At 47.6% G+C, this 21210-nt stretch overlaps 1 protein-coding gene across 1 annotated transcript in view; it reads left to right on the plus strand.

Annotated features, from left to right (window-relative positions):
• Positions 1-21210, plus strand: part of Zfp704 (zinc finger protein 704) — a 191502-nt gene that overhangs the window by 158297 nt on the left and 11995 nt on the right. Inside the window, 4 exon segments of the mRNA NM_001447250.1 lie at positions 8612-8712; positions 13163-13430; positions 14653-14757; positions 20579-20676. Coding sequence (NP_001434179.1) covers positions 8612-8712; positions 13163-13430; positions 14653-14757; positions 20579-20676 — 572 coding nt within the window.

The raw sequence follows: 21210 nt of genomic DNA on the forward strand, positions 1-21210 counted from the left end.
CTGAGTGGGTTGGGGCCTTAGGAACCTTGGGCACGGAGACAAGAAGCCACATTCCTCCATCCTGGTCCTGTGTTGGTAGGTCAGTGCCAAGTAGCCCAGGGTGACTGTGAGCCCCTCGATTTATTTATAGCTTTTCCATCTTTTCAACCGTATGTGTTTTCACTGGGATGACACATCATCAGGAAGAGCAACAAGCAGTTAGCCCAGGACAGAACAAGCACAGACAGGAGCCAGGCTCCCGGGGTGCTGGGTGGCCCAGCCATGTGGTCTCTAGGCTGAGGGTGCTGGGGCTCAGCACCATCTACAGACATCCTGACCATTCCGCATTCCAGAACCATCCAGGCTCACCTGGAGTGAGCAGGACGAAACCTACCTCTAGAATCCGTGGAGTAAGAAAATAAACGACTAGGGATTCCCCTTAGCTCAGGAGCCCTCAGGCTGCAGGCTTACCTCTAACCTGGGCAGGCCACCACCAGTAAATTCCTGTCACTGCAGTGCTGGCCACGGTAGGACCAAGGGGAAGTGGACGGATGCAGTGTCCGTGTACAAGGTGCCAAGTCCTGGCAACAGGAGTGCTCACTGGCTGCCAGTGGAAATGCAAACGGTATGACTGCTTTGAAAGTAGTTTGGCAGTTTCTTACAAAGTTAAATATATGCTAGCCGTACGACCCAGCAACTCTACTGTTGCATATGTATTTACCTAAGAGAAAAGGAAGTGCATGTCCACAAAACGACTCAGACAAATGCTCATCGCAGCTTTGGTCATTATCAACCCGAACTGGAAACAGCGCAAGTGTGCGCCAGCAGGCACAAGAGAAAGGGGAGTGTGGCGGATCTGCATAGCAGAACACCACACTACCAAAAGGAGGAGAGGCACCAACCCACAGAGCAGTGAGCTAATGCAAGATCATGGCGCTGTGGGGAATGAAGCCACGGGACAGTACATCCTGTGTGCACTGCACATGGAGATCTTGGTTGTTCTTTGTTTTTAAGACAGCCTCATCTTAGGACCAAGCTAGCCTTGAACTCACCGTGTAGCCAAGGATGGCCTTGATTGACTTCATCTGCCTCCCAAGTGTCCTATGTGTATATACAGTGCTGGGGGTGGAGCCCAAGGCCCTTGGGACCGGCTAGCAAGCCTGTCCAACGGAGCCACATCCTTTTCATTTACTCAGCATTCCCCCGGCGACAAGCCACGCGTGTGGGAGGCGTTACCTAGTCAGTGCTTGGCATAGTCGCGTTCATTCACTTCACACTTACATTGTACACCTAACAATTTCATTTACTCTGTTCGTTTTACAAATAAAGGGGCAAATGGAGCCCATAAACAAGATCATGTGTATAAAGGTGCTTTCTCAACTAAGAGTATAGCTGGAGGCTCTGTAAGGTAGCTGTTTCTTTAGCTTTTGTCCCTTGATAAGCATCTTGGTGAACCTGCTGACCAGAGACACCAAGACAAGAGGGACGCATGCTGACGGGCACTTGACTGGCCGCCCGCCTGTGCACAGGGGCCTGGTCCACAGTTGAGGAATTCAGATACAAAGTGTTTTCCCCCACCACAGTACACACACACACACACACACACACACACACACACACACACTTGTATATACCTCACAATCACCATATGGAATAATCATACATCAAAAAAAAACAAAACAAAAACACAAAGACCAATATGACACCCCAGGCTGTAACATGGGCCTTTCTATGTCTGCCCCGTGGAGGCTTATATTGATTTACAATGGTTTTGGCCTTGGCTTGCTTTCCAACTAACTCTTAGCTTATATTAATTCAGCTATACGATTCTGTGTCTGCCACATGGCTGGTTACCTCTCCTCAGTTTCATACGTCTGACTTCCTCCAAGTCTGGGTAGGGAATCTCCCATGCCTCCTCTCCCAGAGTCCTCTCTCTATCTGGAAGACCCACCTTACTCTTCTGCCTTTTGCTGTAGGCCACAGGCTTTCCATTTTAGCCAATCAGAAGGTGCCATAGGGAGGACAGGGAGACATCTTCACACAGTGTACAGAACCATCACTCCAACACTAGGCTGCCATGCTCCAGTGGTGCTCCTATGACTTCTAGACTGTTAACTCAGGGTGACCCCTAAGCATGTCATATCATCGTTCAAAGTCAAGCCGTGCCCCTCCACCTGGAACCAGCCCTCCTGCTGGTCTCGAGCATCTGGGCTTCATCGGGAAGATGGAAGGCACTCCGTGTATCCCAAGAATGAAGCCATTTCAAAGAGGACTGTGGCATGGTGTGGTACTCAAGCCTTTAATCCCAGCCCAGGCTGGGGAGGGGGCACACAGGCGGACAGACCTTTGTGAGATCCCGGTCTGCACGGTGACTTTAAGGATAGGCAGAGCTGCACAGTGAGACCCCGTCTTGGGGGTGAAAAACAGGATTGTGAGTCGGGAGTCTCGGTATGGGCCTGTGGTTCCAGGATTCAGTAGACTGAGGCAGGACTGTCTCAAGTTCAAGGCCAGCCTGGGCTACACAGCAAAGTCCTAACTCAGAGAGAGGGGGGGAGGGGAGAGGTAAAAGATTGAGAACTGAGGTCAAAGGGCGTCACCATTTGCCCAGGGCGCTTAGTCTTCAAGCTGCACGGGTAAAGAATCTCCAGAACTTTTCTTCAACCCACAGCACCAAGCTGATACTCGAAGAGCTCGTCAGGAAACATCTACGTACCTCACGTGGACAGTTTTAAAATTCCGAGTTTTCAGTGGTCTGGAGTGCCTGGCTCTCCTGTTGGTGTTGTAATAGTAGCTGAGGCAGGAAGGTGGGGGCTCTCACTAACAGGGCCTCCTCCCCCTCCTCTGTCCTCCTGCTCCATGTGAAGAGGCCTGTGTGTCTGTGAGACTTCAGGTCAGCTGACGGGACTTTGATGCTCCACAGAGGCGCTTTCGGCTGGGGGTGAATTTTCAGCTGTCGCCCATGCCTTTGCGGGCAGCACATCTGTCGGAGCTCTAAGGAGGGGCCAGAGCTGAGCACAGATGGGCCGTTCACACTTGGCCGCCGTGACTTGGCCAGGAGCTTCGCTTGGTTTGGCTTCCTCACACAGTTGGACCATGCAGCAATTTGGGTGTTGTTTATTTAGCTATTTTTTCCTCCTCCTGTGGCTCGCTAGGCTCTGGCAGAGAAGCAAGTAGTCTGTTTGCGGACAGAGGGCTGATTTCAGCTGGATGTACTGAAAAGAATTAAACTACCATTAAGTGGCTGTGGCCTTGAGGGACGTGTCCCCTTGGCTTGCACAGAGCGAAGCTGCTCAAGCCGGTTGAAGCCGAGACCGTGCTATCATGCTCGCTTTTCTCCAAATTTAGGTAAGCTGCATCAGTCGAGCCAGGTCGAGTTTGCTTTGGTTTTGCTGGCAGGATCTCACTATGGAGTCCTGCCCGGCCTGGAACTCCCTGTGTGCACCAGCTTGGCTGTAAACTCAGAGACTCACATACCTCTGCCTTCGGAGTCCTGGGAGTAAGGAGTGTGCCAGGTTGCCCAGACAAGGCATAATTTTTAAAAGTTAAAAATAGGTAGCTATGAATCTCAATGTAGACTGTTTTTACCAAGCACACTCGGGGCCCTAAGTTCAAGCCTCGGCATCAGGGAAAACCAAGAAACATGCCAGCAAGAGAAACTACAAATAGGATATTTTTTTAAAATTTAGGAATTAACGTAAAATATAATTTTCCCCAGTTTTTTGATTGGTTGGGTTTTGTTTGTTTGTTTGTTTGTTTGTTTGTGACAAGATCTCTCTACATAGCCCTAGCTGTCCTGGGTTCACTATGTAGACCAGGCTGACCTCTTGAGTGCTGGGATTAAAGGCCCAGCATTTGCTGTTAGTTTATAAACTTTTAGTATTTAAAAAACTTACAAAAACTAAAAACATCACATTATTTCCACTCTCCCACAAAAAAAATATTATTCATGTTTTTTGATGACCTGTATTTCTTTTTAATTGTTTAAGTTCTGGGAGAGGGCCATGGTATACTCAGTCTAGTCTTACAAGGGGAGTGAGCAGGCATGGTGGGAGAACCCAGGATCTAATGATCCGGCAAGCCCCCCCCCACTATCACCACAGCATGAGGAAGCACACACCAGAGGGACACCCAGGACCTGGGAAAGCCAGAGCTAGAAGAAAATGATAGCCACGCACAGGTGTGGCCAGAAGGGACTATGGGTGTCAGGGTTTTCTCCAGCCTTCCAAATCCTACCATTGCCTCCCATTGGCCACACCTACCAGAAACCCATAAGTAGGAAGCCATTGATTCTCCACTCGGCCTCACGTGGGCACTGAGCAAGGTAGAAGACGGACGAATGGACCACAAAGTCAAACAGGGTAGATCAGGAATTCTCTCAGACTGTGGGCGCTCAGGGAGCTGATGAGATCACCTGCGCAGTCCCATAAATGAGATCACCTGCGCAGTCCCATAAAATAAAGTTAATGTGAAAAAAAGAAAGTACTGGGCGGGCCAGAGAGGTGACTCCGCAGTTACGCTCCTGCAGAGATCTGGGCTCTGCTCTAAGCACCAGAGTCGGAGTGCACGGCTGCAGGAGGTCCAGTGCATTCTTCTGGCTTGATTGGGCACCTGCACAGCCAGAGTGCACACAGACAAGCAAGCCTGCATGGGTAAAGAAGAATACATTATTTTCAAAAAGAAATTAAAGAATGGAAAATAAATTAGAGCTTCATTTCTAGTATGTTCAGTGTATGTGGATGGTATCAGCTACATTTTAGCATACTCGGTATATATGGGATGATGTGAGCTGCTTTTCCCTCGCTGTGATAAAACACCATGACTAAGGCAGCTTACTGCAGAGTTGATCTGGGCCCATGGTTCCAGAGAGTTGGGTCCATGATTGTGAAACAAAGGCAGGGGCAAGAAGCTGCAAGCTCACATTTTCAACCACAGCCTAAAATAGAGAATTAGAATGGCATCAGGCTTTAAAGACTCACCCCCCCCCCTCCCCCAGTGACATACTTCCTCCATTGGGGCCATACCTCCTTTCTTAGGGTTTTACTGCTGTGAACAGACACCATGACCAAGGCAACTCTAGTTGTTTTGTTTGTTTGTTTGATGATGATGGTGGTAGTGATGATGATGATTTATTTTATTTATATTTATCCCAAATGTTGCCCCTTCCCAGAGCCCCCTCCCAGAGTTCTTTCCTCCCAACATCCCTCCCCTTCACCTACAAGAGGATGCCCCTCCACCCCCCGTATTCCTCCTCTCTGAGGCATCAAGTCTCTACAGGATTAAGCGCATTCTCTCCTACTGACAAGGCAACTCTTATAAGGACAACATTTAATTGGGGCAGGCTTACAGGTTCAGAGGTTCAGTCCATTATCATCAAAGTGGGAACATGGCAGCGTCCAGGCAGACATGGTACAGGAGGAGCTGAGAGTTCTACAGCTTGATCAGAAGGCAGTTAGGAGAAGACCAAGTCTTTTGGCACTGGGCAGAGCTTCAAAGCCCACCCCCATGGTGATGCACTTCCTCCAAAAAGGTCATACCTCCTAATAATGCCACTTCCCATGGGCCAGACATATTTAAACTACCACACCGCCTAAGCCTATCCTAACAGCTCTATCAACTGAGGAACCAAGTATTCAAACACCTGAACCTTTGGGGGACATGTTCACTCTTAACTGCCACAGGGATTAATTTAACCAACCCCATTACTGACCTAAAGATTGTTATGACATATCTCTCTTAGCATGTTTGTAACAGTACGAAGCTCTCACCCCCTCTACACACAGCCTTTTCCAAAAAGCTTATGTGTGAAGGCTTGTCTGCAGAAGTCTTCTTTTTTTTATAATCCAGTGAGTCTCATTAACATTGCCCAAGTTTGCATGGGTGTGTGGCCGTCTGCGCTAGTGTGGTTGCACCACCCAGAAGCAAACAGACTTCCCCCTTCTCCAGCAGGCTGCAGCTGTCAGGAGCTTCTCTGCTACAGGTACAAACCATTTATGTTGCAATGTTGGCTGGCCTGATTTTGTGCACATTAGACGGCAACCTCTCACAGCTATAACTTCATGAGTGCAACAGTGTTACCGTGTCCAGTAGACAGTGTTTAGCCTGGTCCTCCCCAGCCTCTGGGTCCCACACATTCCCTATCCCACCTCAGAGCTGGTTCCTGAGTGTCCTGTGGGAGGGGCGTAATATAGATGCCTGACTTTTGCCTGGGCACAGCGACACAGACACTTTGACCCACTCTCGGTTTCTCTGTTAGTTTCCATCAGCTGATAAGGCCCGAGAGCCGCAGTAGGCAAATGCTTTGATATGGTATAATCAAAAGACAGTAATTTGATACTTACATGCTAAGGAATGAGAATAGGAAAATTTGTTTTACATAATTAAGCCATGTATGCTTCTATGAGAGTAGGAAACTTTCTATGTACTGTAAAACACTGCAATTTATAACATATACTAGTCTTCAAATCTGGGTGCAGGTGTTCAAAGGTGTTGGCATTGGGTGACATGACAGCATGTGCAGTTCAGTGTGTGTGTATGTGTGTGGTATGTGTGTGTATGATATATGTGTTTGTGTGTGTGTGGTATGTGTATGATATATGTGTGTGTGTATCTGTGGTATAAGTATGTATGGTATGTGTCTTTGGGGGTGTGTGTGTGTGTATGGTGTATATTGTGTATGTGGTGTGCATGTGTGTGGTATGTGTGTATATGGTATGTATATGTGCGTATGGTATGTGTGGTGTGTGTCTGTGTATGTAGGGGGGTGAGTGGGTGTGGGTGTTTGGTGTGTGGGTGTGTGGCATGTTTGTACATGTTGAGAACAAAGCCTACAGTGAAGTTAGGCAATACACCATGAGTAAGGCCTCTCAGAAACACCTCAGAATTACTGTGCTTTTAGTATTGAATTCATTGTGGTCATCGTGTTTAGAAACTGTTTGCTGGGCTGAGAAGGTAGCTCAGGTAGTTGGTGAAGTGCTTAAGAGGACTTTAGCTCAGTCTCCCAGATGGAACTAAGAGTCTAAACGATGTATAAAAGCTCAACCGCATATGCTCACCCCGGCGCTCAGGTGGATAGGCAGCTCCTGGGGCTTGCCGGCCCACCAGCGTAGCCTTCATGGAAAGTTCTAAGTCCTGAGAGACCTTGCATCAAAAGATGAGGTAGGTGATGTCTGAGAAACAGCACCCAAGGTTGTCTTTTCTCCTCTGTTCACTTGCCTTCCTGTGCACACACCCATGTCTCCCTCACACAGTAATACAGCCACAAAAAGGAAAACTTACTGTTGCTAAGTTGTTCCAAATTGAGTTTTCTTGCATGTTGCATAACAAAGTGTTTCAATGTTACCAGACTTTAATGTTCAGGCAGTAGACATAGCTCAGCAGGTAAGGACACTTGTCCACCTGAGCCTGAAGATGGGTGATTCCCAAGACCCACATGGTAACAAGACATCCGACTCTCGACTTCCACGTGTACACCATGGCCTAGGAACAACCTCTGTCTCCATCGCAGTTCTATTGCTGTGAAGAAGACGCCATGGCTGAGGCACTCTTACGAGAGAAGGCATTTGGCTGGGGGCTTGCTTATAGTTCAGAGGTGTTTTTTGTTATCGCCATGGCAGAGAATGGCAGCATATAAGCAGACATGCTATTGCAGAAGTAGTTGAGAGTCCTAAGTCTAGATCCACACGCAAAGAGAGACTGGGCCTGCTGGTCTGGGCTTTTGAAACCTCAAATCCCAGTCTCAGTGACACACCTCCTCCAGCAAGGCCATACCTCCTAATCCTTCTCAAACAGTGCCACTCCCTGATGACTAAATGTCTAAATCTATGCCCCTCAGGGAGCTGTTCTCATTCAAACTGCTGTACCCCTTATGACCATCCATGCATACATGTAAACATACAAACTGAATGAAACTTCATTCCAGGGCTCTGGTTATGCGGTGCGGTGCAGAGCACTTGCCTGGCATGTCCAAGCCCTGAGTCCCATCCAAGCATTGCAAAACTTTAAAAACCGCAGGCCAGGCATGGTGACAGTAATTGCAGGACAGCTGATACAGTGGGTGATTGTCCCTGATGCTGCTCTGCTGGCCCGGCCCATGGCGTCATTGAGGCCTCACACTCATCTTAAGAGGCTACATTACTGTTCCTATCTTGTGATCAAGAGCAGTGTGGTGGCCTCGTGAAGCACACGGTGAGCACCAAGTGCTAGGAGGCACTTGGAAAATGCTAAACCCTCATGGAAGAGTGTTGTGTGATTGTGTGCTGGGATGACGTCTGGCTTCTGCAGCAGATCCCGGCTTTGCTCCTTGACTCTCTGAAACTCTGTAACATGAAGGCCACAGACAGCATCCATCTTTGGGGATCAAGTACTTAGAATAGCACTTTCCCCCTAGTTAGTCTAACTGCTGTCAGGGGGGCCCAGTGCCCGGGGACACTGTGAATGTGACTTAAATAAGCAGCAGAGCTGGCTCTTATGAAGAAATGGATGTGATCTGGGCTCGCCCAGCTCTTCACCAGCTCAGTTGCCCAGAACATGGCGAGCGCTTACTTTTCCTAGTGAAGGAAATGAACAGTGTGGACAAGAAGGTGACTGGATGGATTTGCTAGCATTGTGATGTTGTCTTTTCTTCTTCCCGTAGAACTCCATGAAGGTGATGTTCAAATGCCTTTGGAAGAACTGTGGCAAGGTACTGAACACGGCAGCAGGCATCCAGAAGCACATCCGGGCCGTCCACCTCGGGTAAGGCAGCCCCTCTTCCCTTTGGAGCTGGCGGAAGCCTCTCAGCACAGCCCCACAGGCAGGCACCTGGCCTCAGACGCTCAGACACTGCTCCACCTGTGCCTCAAGCTCTTCCTGGTCCCTACAGCAGGGCGATCCTGCCGATAGTCAGCCACCGCGTCACCACGTCACCGGGCCGTAGAGCCTCCTGAACTTCTGAGTCACCTTATGCTAGTTCTCACTCTGAGCACTAGATCCATCTAAAATGGACAGTGTCACCCGTGAGGGTCAAAGATAAACTGTGTGCAAGAGACACAAAGCATAAAACACACCACAGGGCTCTGCCCCGCAAGTTGTGACTGCTTGAGCACCTCTTGTCTGTACAATCAAATGTGCATTCATTTTTGCAGTAATTGACATTCTGACTTAGAACCTCAAAAGCTATCACACACCTTTGTCAATGAAGCCTGGTGATAAGGTCTGGCTCTGCCTGCTTCTCAAATGATGTTTTCTTCGTAGGCCATAACAACTTTCCTACGCAGGGAACAGTTGTGATTAGCATCGTGCAGCTGGGCTCACAGCCAGGGGCAGCAGAGGGTTAACTGTTCCTGCTTTAGTCCTGAGTCTATGTCGTCCATGTATCTAGGGCTTAGTAGGGACCCTGTGTGACCGTAGTTATCACCAGTGTGCATAAAGCAGACATTACCACCTGGGTGGGTCTGTGTGCTCCACACAGAAGGGTCCTTTTGACAAAAGGGCTGTGGAGGAATGGGGCAGGCGCCACCTTAGCCAGAAAGAAGCCAGAAAGAGAAAGTGTGTACTCTGAAAACTGGTATGGGCAAGCCACAAATCCTGTGCAGGCTGCCAGAGTCACACGCCCTGAAAGTGTCAGTAACTATCCGAACCTGGAAATTTCAGTGCAGAGTATACGGTCTCATCCACCATGCCACAACTGCCTCTATATCCCTCAGTCATACTGTCTCGGTAGGTGTCTGCTCAGTGCCACGTCCACTGATAATGTGTGCAGTGGTTCAAAGAGCGACAGAAGACACAGCCCTGGAGAATCAGTCGTGAGAAGACAGAGGCCTTCAGAGCTACAGAAGCTCAGGGACGAGGGTTCTCAGCACAAACACTGATCCCCAGGAAATCAAGGCCCCTCTTGAGGTCTACGCCTCATTATTAAAATGATTTAAAAACAGTCTCAAACGGAAGCTTTGACAATTTCATTAGAATTTAAAAGGACCCCAGGACAGGCAAGCTATAATTTTCAGCTATTGTGTGCTAGAGAAAGAGAATGGAGGTAAGACGGATTAAAACACAAACAGAAGTTAAGTCAGCATGGAGGGCAGCCACAGGCTGTAGGCAGCACTTGGTAAGGACTGGGGCCCTAAGGGAGGAGAAAGGGAGGCTGAGGTGTGAGGAAAAGCTTAGTCTCTGCAGCTAAAGAAAGGGGCAGAGAAAAATGAGTGAAAGTCAGGACTCAGAAAAGTAGGCAGTCGCGGAAGCTCACAGTGGCATGTGGGAATTCTGGGAAGGTGGAATAGAGTGCCTTGTTAAGGGGCTGGATGTGATGGGGCGCACTTCTAATTCTAGCACTCGGGAAGTAGAGTCAGATGAAACTCTGTGATTTTGAGGTAAATCCCAGGACAGCCAGAGCTAAAGAAATACAATTAATAAAATTAATCACTCTGTCTACCCATAACAAAGATACACTGTCCAGGTATTTAATTTTAAGCCGTAAGCCTAGATTGGGCAGGTTTGGGGCTATTCTCACTTATTTCCCAGCCATAATTCCCATGTCATGTGCTGTTTTTTCTGGCCAGGTGCTCATAGCACATCTCCTCTCATGGTGGCCTCCTCCACCTCCGTGTCCTCTCTTCTTCTCCATTCTCTCTCCCTGCAAAACCCTCACTGGATCCTCAAGTCCCATTTCTCCCTCTTGCCCTCTCATGGGCTCTGGCCTTTTATTGACCATTTAAATTGGGGAGCAAGGTTTACACAGCATCACTTGAGGTACATGTAGGGGGCAACCAGACCTTGAGAGCCAGTGTTGAGCATTAGAAGACAAGCAGCATCAGACCAACCCACTACACCCTGTATCCCACCAACTCCCCAATATGTTCAAAGGAATAATTATTCCGTTTATCTGTTTAATGTGGCTGAGGTGAACTGTTCTTGCTAGGAGTGATTGTCCCTTCCTGAGAGGGTGATTCCTGATTGAACAGCCCAGCTGTACTCTGAGGTCGATTCTCCACCCAGCTAAAGATTTCATTCTCTTGACCAGAGGAAGTTCTTTGCTCTTAATGGGTTTTGAATGCTGCTGTGTTTTAAAGAAAAGGGAAAAAATTATAAAAATATAGTAAGGCTCAAGGGACAGATGCTCTTTGAGAGAACATAGAGAACCCTATAATGTGAGCCCTGGTGCTCTTCAGGACTGCAGATGACAGCATCTGCCTCCAAGGCCTTTCCTCCGGCACTTTACCACCGCCCTCACCCTTCACACAAGAACCACTGTGAGCCTTTCAAACCAACGTCCATTTCCTAAACATCCCGGGGAACCTCTGTAACCTCCACAATCACTAAAGGCAGTCAGTCCCTGCCCAATCACACCAGCCCTCATTCCAGAAGCTCACCCTGGTGTATTAGCTACTCTTCTGTTACTGTTGTGATGACACACTGTGACCAAAGCACCTGAGAGAAGGAAGAGTTTGTTTCAGCTTACAGTTCCAGATGGCTAGAGTCCACAATGGAGAGGAAAGCACAATGGCAGATGGGGGGAAGCTGGAAGCAAAGAGAGCAAGCAGGAAGTGGTTGAGAGCAAGCAGGAAGTGGTTCAGGCTGTAAATACTCACAGACCACCTCAGTGATAGATTTCCTCCAGCAAGGCTGTACTTCCTAAAAGTTATATAACTCTCCAAACAGCACCACCAGCTGGGGAGCAAGTGTTCAGATACAGGAGCCTGTGAGGGACATTTCTCAGCAAAAGCATCATCCCCACCACCTGCAGGTCCTGCTTTCATTCAAAGCCTCAGTATGCAGGTGGCTACTTACCTGACACTTCTAAACATCCTATGTAAAAATCAATACTCTTCCCAACCATGGGCCTCTCTATGAAGGGCTCTCAAATATTGCTTAATCTTTTTTTCCCCGTGACTTAACAAAACCTCATAAACTAAGTGGCTGTTTATTAGGGATTTCTTGGACTATAGAAGTCTCTAGACTATAAAAATCCCATGGAGCCAGATAGTAGTGCCACACTCAGGAGGCAGAGGCAAATGGATCTCTAAGCTCAAGACTAGCCTGGTCTACAGAGCATTCAGAATAGCCAGGGCTACACAGAGAAACCCTGTCTCAAAAAAACCAAGACAAATAAAAAAAACAAAAACCATAAAAACCAAATTTACCATCAAGGTATAGTCTTTGTTTTTGTTTTTGTTTTTCTGTTGTTGTTGTTGTTGTTGTTGTTGTTGTGTTTTCCTGTTAGGAAGTAGAATGGGTTTTTTTGAATTGTCTATAATAGTCTCTCTAATGATGAATTTTTTTTCTTTATTAACTTGAGTGTTTCTTATTTACATTTCGAGTGTTATTCCCTTTCCCGGTTTACGGGCCAACATCCCCCTTCCCCCTCCCCTTCCTTATGGGTGTTCCCCTCCCAACCCTCCCCCCATTGCCGTCCTCCCCCCAACAGTCTAGTTCACTGGGGGTTCAGTCTTAGCAGGACCCAGGGCTTCCCCTTCCACTGGTGCTCTTATAGGCTATTCATTGTGTAGTGTATTCTCCATAAATTGTTCTCAGATTAGTAAATAAATGATGGGTAGGAAGGTAGATGGGTGGGTGGTAGGTAGACTGCTTTCAGAAGCTTACTCTAGTGCTCTAGTTTTCCTTGCTGTGGTATAGTACTGGATGCCATGGAAGTTGAAGGCAGGCATGGTAGTTTATTTGACTCGTGGTTCTGGATGCTGGGTCATGCGCCATTGTGACCATAGAGCAGACACCTCCCCAGCGTCTGGTGAGGGTTCCCTCACTACATCTGAACCTGATATGGTCGGACAAACCAAAGCCGTGAACTGGTTTTCCTTTCAGAACCACTTGTGCCAATGTAGTAGCCCATCTCCCTACCATCGTACCCAGTCCCCATCTTGTCATCCCGCCCTGCCCCTCTTCCCCAATCCTCTTGACCCTTCCTAATTCTGTTTGCTTTTCAAAGACCCTCTTCCCAAATGCCCTTAACATAAGGATTTGGAAATTAAGTTACTAACAGTGCTGGTTGGAGGGCGCATTTAAATCAGAGCAGAAGCTGATGAAAACCTTCTTCAAATGGGTTAATCTTCAAATGGGGTGGCTGAGTGCCGCAGGGTAATGTAAGGTCGCCAGACCGACAGAGGCTATTCCAGGTGGAGAGAACGGTCTGCACAAGTTGGAGGCGAGAGGACAGATCTCTGAGCATCTGCTCTGCTCTCTCCTGCCCTAGGCGAGTAGGGGAATCTGACTGCAGTGATGGGGAAGAAGACTTCTACTACACAGAGATCAAGCTCAACACGGATGCAGTGGCTGAAGGCCTGAACAGTGTGGCCCCGGTTTCGCCCTCCCAGTCCCTGGCTTCACCTCCCACGTTTCCCATCCCAGACTCCAGCAGAGCAGAAACTCCTTGTGCCAAAACAGACACTAAGCTGGTGACACCACTGAGCCGCTCAGCCCCCACCACCCTCTACCTCGTGCACACTGACCACGCTTACCAGGTGCGTGCTAAGGGCCGTGCTCAAAAGCAGTAGCAGTCAGGCCTGGGACAGCAGGTTAACACGCAGCAGCCAGCAACTCTGTCGCGTTTTCTATTTTTCCTCTTTGCCAGGATCTCAAGCTATAAGTGGTGGCTCGTGACTTTAATCCCAGCGCTGAGAGGCTGAGGCAAAGGTTCATGAATTCGAGGCCAGGGCTGGGCTATGGAGCTACATAGTTATGACCAAGTCTTAGAGAGCCAAACCAACAGCAAAAAGGGTCTGGTGGCCCAGGGCTATACTCTTGGTCACTCTGGAGGCCAGGTACAAAACCACTGTAACTAGCTGAAATATTTGTAATTAAAACAAACAAGTAAAAACAAAAAACACTAAGCCTGGAGAGGAAAAATACAGACTTGAATCTTGTCATCTCAGCTCTGTTAATTTGCTTAATTTTAAGATTCTTAATTTTTTTCTTTCATTTTTATTTCGTGTGTACATACTTGTATATGCACATACACTTGACACATTGCATATGTAAAGGTGGAAACAAAAACCTTCCTCTCTGGTCCTGAGTATTGAACTCAGGTCTTCAGCCTTGTCTGCAGGCTCCTTTCCCTGCCGAGCTATCTCATCAGCCAAGTCTTTAACCATGTTCATAATACATGCTGTGCAGTGACCATCACTGTATCCATTTTCTTAGATATGAGATGTCTAATGAGCAAAATAATGAGAATTATAATGCATATTAAACCCTAAATTGTACTTTTTTCCAAATTTATTGTTTAAGGTATTTCCTAATATGGTATCATATTTTTACATACATCCAAAAACAGGTATATTTGATTAATTTTCAGAAATTGACATCCAAAAATCCATCTCATACCTCAGGTAGATTTCCTTATATGAAAGGCTTCTTTCTGGCTACTCTCTTTGACCCTCTACCTGTTGGCATATGTAACCAGAGTAGCCCTGTCTGTTCCTACAGCCCAGCGTTAGAAATGAGAACTAAGAAGCTGTGGACAGTCACTCTTTCAAACAGCTTTTTCTGCTTCCTGTCTCTCAGGGCACGCCCCAGTGACTAGTCCAATCATTCTGACAGCTTTCTCTGCTTTCTGTCTCTCAGGCCACACCCCGGTGACCAGTCCAATCACTCTCACAACTTCCTCTGCTTCCTGTCCCCCAGGCCACGCCCCAGTGACTAGTCCAATCACTCTCATAGCTTTCTCTGCTTCCTGTCTCTCAGGCCACGCCCCCGGTGACTATTCCGGGATCTGCTAAGTTCACCCCCAATGGCAGCAGCTTCAGCATTTCCTGGCAGTCTCCTCCAGTCACTTTCACAGGCGTTCCGGTAAGTACGCAAAGCATGGCAAGGTGAGCCAAGTCAAATGTACACTTAGAGAACAAGCTTTGAGATAGACACGAAAAAGATGGAGTCGGTGCCGGAAAGCGCTGCCTCAAATGGCCTAGGCCAGCCTTGAACTCTATGTAGTCTATGATGATGTTTGAACTCTGCTGATCTTCCACCGCCCAAATGCTGCTATTACAGGTACTCAACATCCTACTTAGATTCCAAAGGCATAAGCTTCTTCTTTTTAAAGATTTTTAAAAATTTTTATGTGTTTAAGTGTTTTTCTTGTTTGTATTTCTGTGCACCACATGCATACACTGCCCGTGGAAACCAGAAGAGGATATTAGATTCCCTGGAACCGGAGTTACAGATAATTGTGAGCCGCCATGTGGGCTCCGGAAGTCAAGCCCAGGTCTTCCGGAAGAGCATGCTTTTACTGGCTCAGCCATCTCTCCAGCCCCACATATATATTTCCTAAGTGACACTTAGAGATTTACCTGCAAGGCACCTTGTGATTCAGATGGGTGCAGCTGGGAAAAGACGTTTTGACTGACACTTTAGAAACCTAGAAGAAACTATTGGCTGTTGGTGCTATAGTTATGTGTATGGTTAAATTAGTAGCCTGATTCACACCTCTTACAGAAAAGCCGGCGTTTAAAGCCTGAGCAGTCCATGTCTGAGGGATCATTTGAAAGTAAATGAATGATAAAATATGCAGCAGTGATCTAGGTAGTCCATCAAAATTAGCTCAATATATAGAAGTGATCCTGAGAAATCACTATGAATTAACTTGGCTCCTAATAGTTCATTTAAAAACTCATCGGGTCTTACATAGTTTCCACAGAATACCTAGAGACCTCCTGCCCAGCAGCCATGCTCAGAGGGGCGTGACTCACTCTTGAGAAGGTTCAGAATTCGGCTCACAGTAGCAGATGTTACCTTATTTTCTCTTCCCCACCTTGCCCAGCCCTGGCAAGTTCCAGAGGTTCCCAGGGAGTGTAAAAGCCTCCTGAGACACTGGGCAAACTAAGTTATGCTCTACTCATCAGATTTACCAAACTCCATAAAAGCAGTCAGTGAACGGCCCCCAGCTAACAGGGCTTGGTGAGTGGGCCTTTCCAGAAAGTACTCTTGGGTTGTGATCTTTAAGCACTATCATAAATATGGAATAATTTCAAAAGCCACTGAACAGTGGTGGCCCCATCCACTCTCAAGGGGTGACCTTGGACATTCTCTTGTTAGTTTTACTTGTGGCCATCAGACAACTGAACCATTTCCTCTGGGAGACTTTCTCCTTGGTAGACAAAAAACAAAACAAAACAAAAAACCAAAAAAGGCCTAGAGTGATTTGCCATTTGGCATTACCTGTCTGCGATGGTTAGTGTTGTCAATTTGACAAAAATCTAAAAGCACCTGGGAGACAGGCCTGGACATGCTTTGGGGAGATTGTTTCGTGTTAATAGAAATGGAAAGGTGGGGCCACCATGGTCGGCATGAATTCCTTAGACAATCCTAGGAACTAGCATTAGGAACTAGAGAAGAGCCTGCTTTACGGCTCCTGCTCCTGATTGTGGACACGTTGTGTCCAGTGCTTCCGGTCCCACCATTGGCTTCCCTGTCATGGACCAGGATAAACCCTCTCCAGAGTATGTTATCCCAGAGAAAGAGACTAAGATGCCTTCTTTGACAGCCTGGTGTACTTACTTCCCCTATTCCTGTGACCAGTACCCGTCAATAGGAACTGAAGAAGGGAGGGTTTATTAGGGCTACTGGTCCCTCGTGGTGGGGAAGCCATGGCTGTAGGTGTGTCTATGGCCCGGAGCAGAAAGGTGAATGGCGGTTCTCCACTTGGCTTCATCCTTTTCTTTTTTCATCCAGGGCCCAGGCCACAGAATGGTGCCACCCACACTCAGTGTAGGTCTTTCCCTCCCACCCAGAGGTGTGCATTCTAAACTTCACAATGAAGATTAGCCACAATCAGGCCTAAAGTGAAAGCTACAGTTGTGATTCCAGCTACAGGCTGAGTGAAACCGTTTCTCAGCTCCTCGCTTTAGCTCACGAAGACGTTCCTAAGCCATAGGCCATGCTGCTCATCAGCGTGAGAGGGGAGCTTGTGACCACCACGCTCCCTTTGGTATTCAGTTGAATGCAAGGCCGCGTGCTAGGCAGCTGCATCTCTCTTTGCGCTTGTTGCTTTGATCCACAAACTCAGTTAGTTGTTCAGTCAGGCTGGACTTTAACTCACTCCACAGCCCCGGCACACCTTGAATGTGCCGTCCTGCCTCCAGTCGGCCATGTTTAGCTTATGCTCCATCTGTTTGTGAGAGGGGCAGGTTTGAGGCAGGGTTTCTCTGTGTAGCCCTGGCTGTTCTGGAACTCACCGTGCAAACCGGTCTGGCCTCGAATTCAGGGATCTTCTACCTGCCTCTGCCTCCCAAGTGCTGGGATTAAAGGAGCGCACCACCTCCCGACTCTGCTGTGCTCTTTTTAATTAGACCACGATAGAGACATGGTTCTGGTTTTTAACCAGCTGTCTCTTCTCCCCCATTTCTAAAAGTGTCTGTAGGATGCCAGCCAGGATTCCTTATGTTGTTTGTTTTCCAACAATGAAATCTTAGAACTCTTCCATGGACGCTAGCTGTCGCTACCCTCCGTTTCAATACCCACCCACCCACCCCACCCCCCGCTTTTTTTGATTTCCACTTTGGTTTCCAGGGCATCCTAGCAGGGAGAGTGCACAGAAAATAGACGTAGTGTCTAGGTTAACTGGAACGTCTGTCTACCTTCCGTGGCCGTTTCTCATTTTGGGGTGTGTGTGTGTGTGTGTGTGTGTGTGTTGGGATACTTTTGTGGGTGGGTGTTGACAAAGATTGTCTTTCTCAGCTGCTGCCCCTCATTGTTTGAGGCAGGGTCTCTGAACCCAGAGCACACATTAGTTAAATGGCTGGCTATGGGCTCCTGGGGTAGCCTGGCTCCCACCTCTATACCAGAGTTACGGATGTCCTGCGTGGTACTTTGTCCATTCTGCATGGCACTGTGTTTCATACTCAGGTCCTCGGAATTATGCAGCAGGAGCTTCAACAACAACTGATCCTCTCCCAGCCTCCTTCCCATCTCTAATTTATTCTTAGACGGGAGAATTTCTAGTCTCTTTGGTTTGTAATCTGCTTTGGCCAAGACTTAAGATAAACACTTCAGCAGTCAAGCTTGCTGTTCCTATTTTAAGGTTGTGGGTATATTTTTAAAAGCTTTGTTTGACTCTAGGAAGACAGGAATGTAGCTCTAAAATTATTCCTTAGGATCCTGAACTCCTATCAGTGCTTTCAGAGAAAACAAAGTTGAATGCCCCTGTCCTGCCACTCACTTCCTAACTGTGGGCTCACTTGCTAACTGTTCGTCCACGCAGCAGTGGACTGGCTCATCCACTGACTCCATGCCAATCGGTATGCATGCCCTGAACTCTGTGAAATACAGAGCCAGGCAGAGTCTAGGAACACGAAGCTCCTCGCTCTCCAGTAGCTTCAGATAGCAACTCTCACCATTTTAAATTATGAAGAACATTAAGGATGAGTTTCTCTGAAAATTCCAAAGAGAATAGTTTCTATTTAATGAAAATCTCTTCTGTCTTTGTACTCCCAAACAAATGCCCAGAGGTTGTTGTCCTGGGTTCAATGTACCATTTGTCCCTCATCCCTGAGATCTAGTGTTGAAGAGAAGCCTTGGAACACTTCCTACAGAAAGCCCTTCTGAGCTGTCCCCAGGTCTCCTGGCTTTCGATTTGTTCACGTTTGTGCCAGATTTCTCAAGTACTGGCATTAGTGAGCCCCAGCCAGCATCCGGGCCCTTCCCAAAGTCTCCTGTCTGCAGACACCACAGCCTGCTACCCGTGCTTCTCTAGCCCGAGGCTGAGGAGTGGGCAGGAGCCCTCATTGGTTATCTAAGCGGGAGGTGTGGGTGGCAGCTGTGTATTTCCCTGAAGCTGCAAGTCCAGCATTGAGGTGTCGACTGTTTACATCTGGTGAGGGCTCTCAATTTGTAGTCCACCATTAGAGCTGTGTTTTCACCTGGCTTTTTCTAGTGTGTACAGTCAATAGTAAGAAAGGTGGAAGTAAGGGCTCAGGGAGTAGATACACTCGGTGGTCTCTTCTTATTAAGGTGTATGTGCATGTGCACTGTCTGGTCTCTTCTTATAACACTAGTCCTATTGGTGCAGGGCCCTACTCTTACAACCTCATCTAGCTTTAATTCCTTCAAAGGCTTATCCTTTAATACACCTAGCTCAGGATGTAGAATTTCAACATAAAATTTTAGAGGAAGCAGGGAGGCCAGGCATGGTCTAGTTCCAGCACTTGAGAGGTAAAGACAGAAAGATCAAGAGTTCAAGGCCAACCTCCACCACATAGTTTTTAAAAAAAAAAACAAATGAGGACAGCCTGAGCTACATGAGACCTTGTTAAAAAAAAAATGAGGAGGTGGGGTCTAGCTGGAGGAAGTGGGTTACTATGGGTAGGTCTTAAAGTTCTTGTTTGCTTCCAGCCTGACCTGCTTTGCAAACTCAAAAGTTGAGCAGGCTGTGCCCAAGCTGCCACCTTGCCCTCTCCTAGCATGGTAGACATCATTCCCTGAACTGTGAGCCAAGATAAAGATCTCCTGTGATCATTTCTGCCATCTATTCTATCTAAGCACAGGGAAAGTAACTGGCGAAGACGCTTGGGTTTTTTTTTTATTTATTTATTTATTTATTTATTTATTTATTTATTTATGTATTTTATTGTCTAGAAACGGTCTGAAATGGGACTGAAAGATTCTTCCAGTCAAAAATCTTTTCTAGTCCATATGACAGAAGATTACAAAGAAAATTCTCTAAAACACATACAGAAGGGCATGGCAAATCCGAATCCCACCCATGAACTCTGACCCTCGGGGCAGTCATATGACCTTTCTTAAACAATCTCCTCCGTTCCAAAACAGCCCTGTAGAGTGAGGTATGGCTCAGCACAGGGGGTAGCAGGCAGCTAGCGTCGTGGGATGCCCAGTGTCCTGCGGTCCGTGTGGAAAACAAGAAAGTCAAATCTTCCTATGTGAAACATGTCCCAGATACCGCAAGTGTCCCACTCTGCAGAGATTCGCCATGATGGAAAACTACAGGTTAGAGTCCTGAACTCACTGGGAGTCTCGCGCACTCAGTGAGCATGGTGTGGTCACATAGCCCAATGATTATTTATTTATAAATAATAGCATATGGTCCTATCCATAATGATACACATTCTTTATATTTAGTAAAATGTACTTCAAGGTAGACGTTTGAAAGAGTTTGAGATGCAGGGCAAAAGCTTTGTGGAATGTAGAGAGCTGGCTGGTGAGAACAAGCTGGACAAGCTCGAGGTCTGTCCCTGAGCCCACACAGAGGTGGCACGCGACCATGGCTCTTGCCGGAGTAGACCTGGCCGTGCTGGTTTTCAGTGTTTGGAACTTGGAGCTGGAAACGCCATTGTTTGCTCGGAGCTTACTGGGCTTCTCTGTGTGGGTAGGAAGGCAATGACAGAGAAATGTTGCCAGCAGAAGCGTGCCCACTCCCCCAGTGTCTGGGGCCCGAGGCGAGTTAGATAGCAGTCACACATTAATCCGCACAAGTCCTATCTGGTTAGCATAGCTATCTCGTACCAGCTACAAGCCCTCCCAGAGTTCCTAACCTCGCCAGTTTAGTCCTGACTTCATTTTAACTCAGCATTTGAGAACAAAACCCTCCTGCTTTGGGTTTTGTGCTCTCGGAAAGGAGGAATGGATCTGCTCCGTCAACCCGACTGTCCTTGTTTCCCAGGTGTCTCCGACACACCATCATGCAGCCGGCACAGGAGAGCAGAGACAGCACGCTCACACCACCCTGTCCTCCCCGCCCAGAGGGACAGTCACCCTGAGGTATGACTGCTCGATGCTGCCTATTTCACCTCAAAGGGACGTCCTAAGAAACAAAGAAATAGCAAAGAGGAACCAAACTATGACCCACTATAAAATGTCTTCCCAGTCCATGAAGCACGTTTCCTTCCCTTCCCATGGTTTCCAGTGCATAATAGTTAAGGGCACTTGCAGTTTGTGGGATAGACAGCAGTAACCACTGTCCTGCACTGCCTTCTGTAGGACATGATAATAAGTTTCAGTCTCTATCCAGGAGAGTCTCCCAGGAAGCCTCAACCAGAATTCTCAGCACTGGGAAGACACTGAAAATTAGGAAGAACAGTGTTGTTCTCTGCTGTTTGGGCTTTGTGTATTTTTCTGGTTGTTGTTGTTTGTTTTGTGTCAGGCAGGGTATGTGGGGGCAGGGACAGAAAATGCATACGGATGCATGCTGTGGTGCACATGTGGAAGTTTGAAGACAGCTCAGGAGTTTGTCTTGGTGCCATGTCTCGGTCATTCACCACAAGCAAGCTGGTCGAGGAACTTGCAGGGATCTCT

This window comes from Rattus norvegicus, chromosome 2, assembly GCF_021556685.1.
Source record: "Rattus norvegicus strain SHRSP/BbbUtx chromosome 2, alternate assembly SHRSP_T2T, whole genome shotgun sequence".
NCBI lineage: Eukaryota > Metazoa > Chordata > Mammalia > Rodentia > Muridae > Rattus > Rattus norvegicus.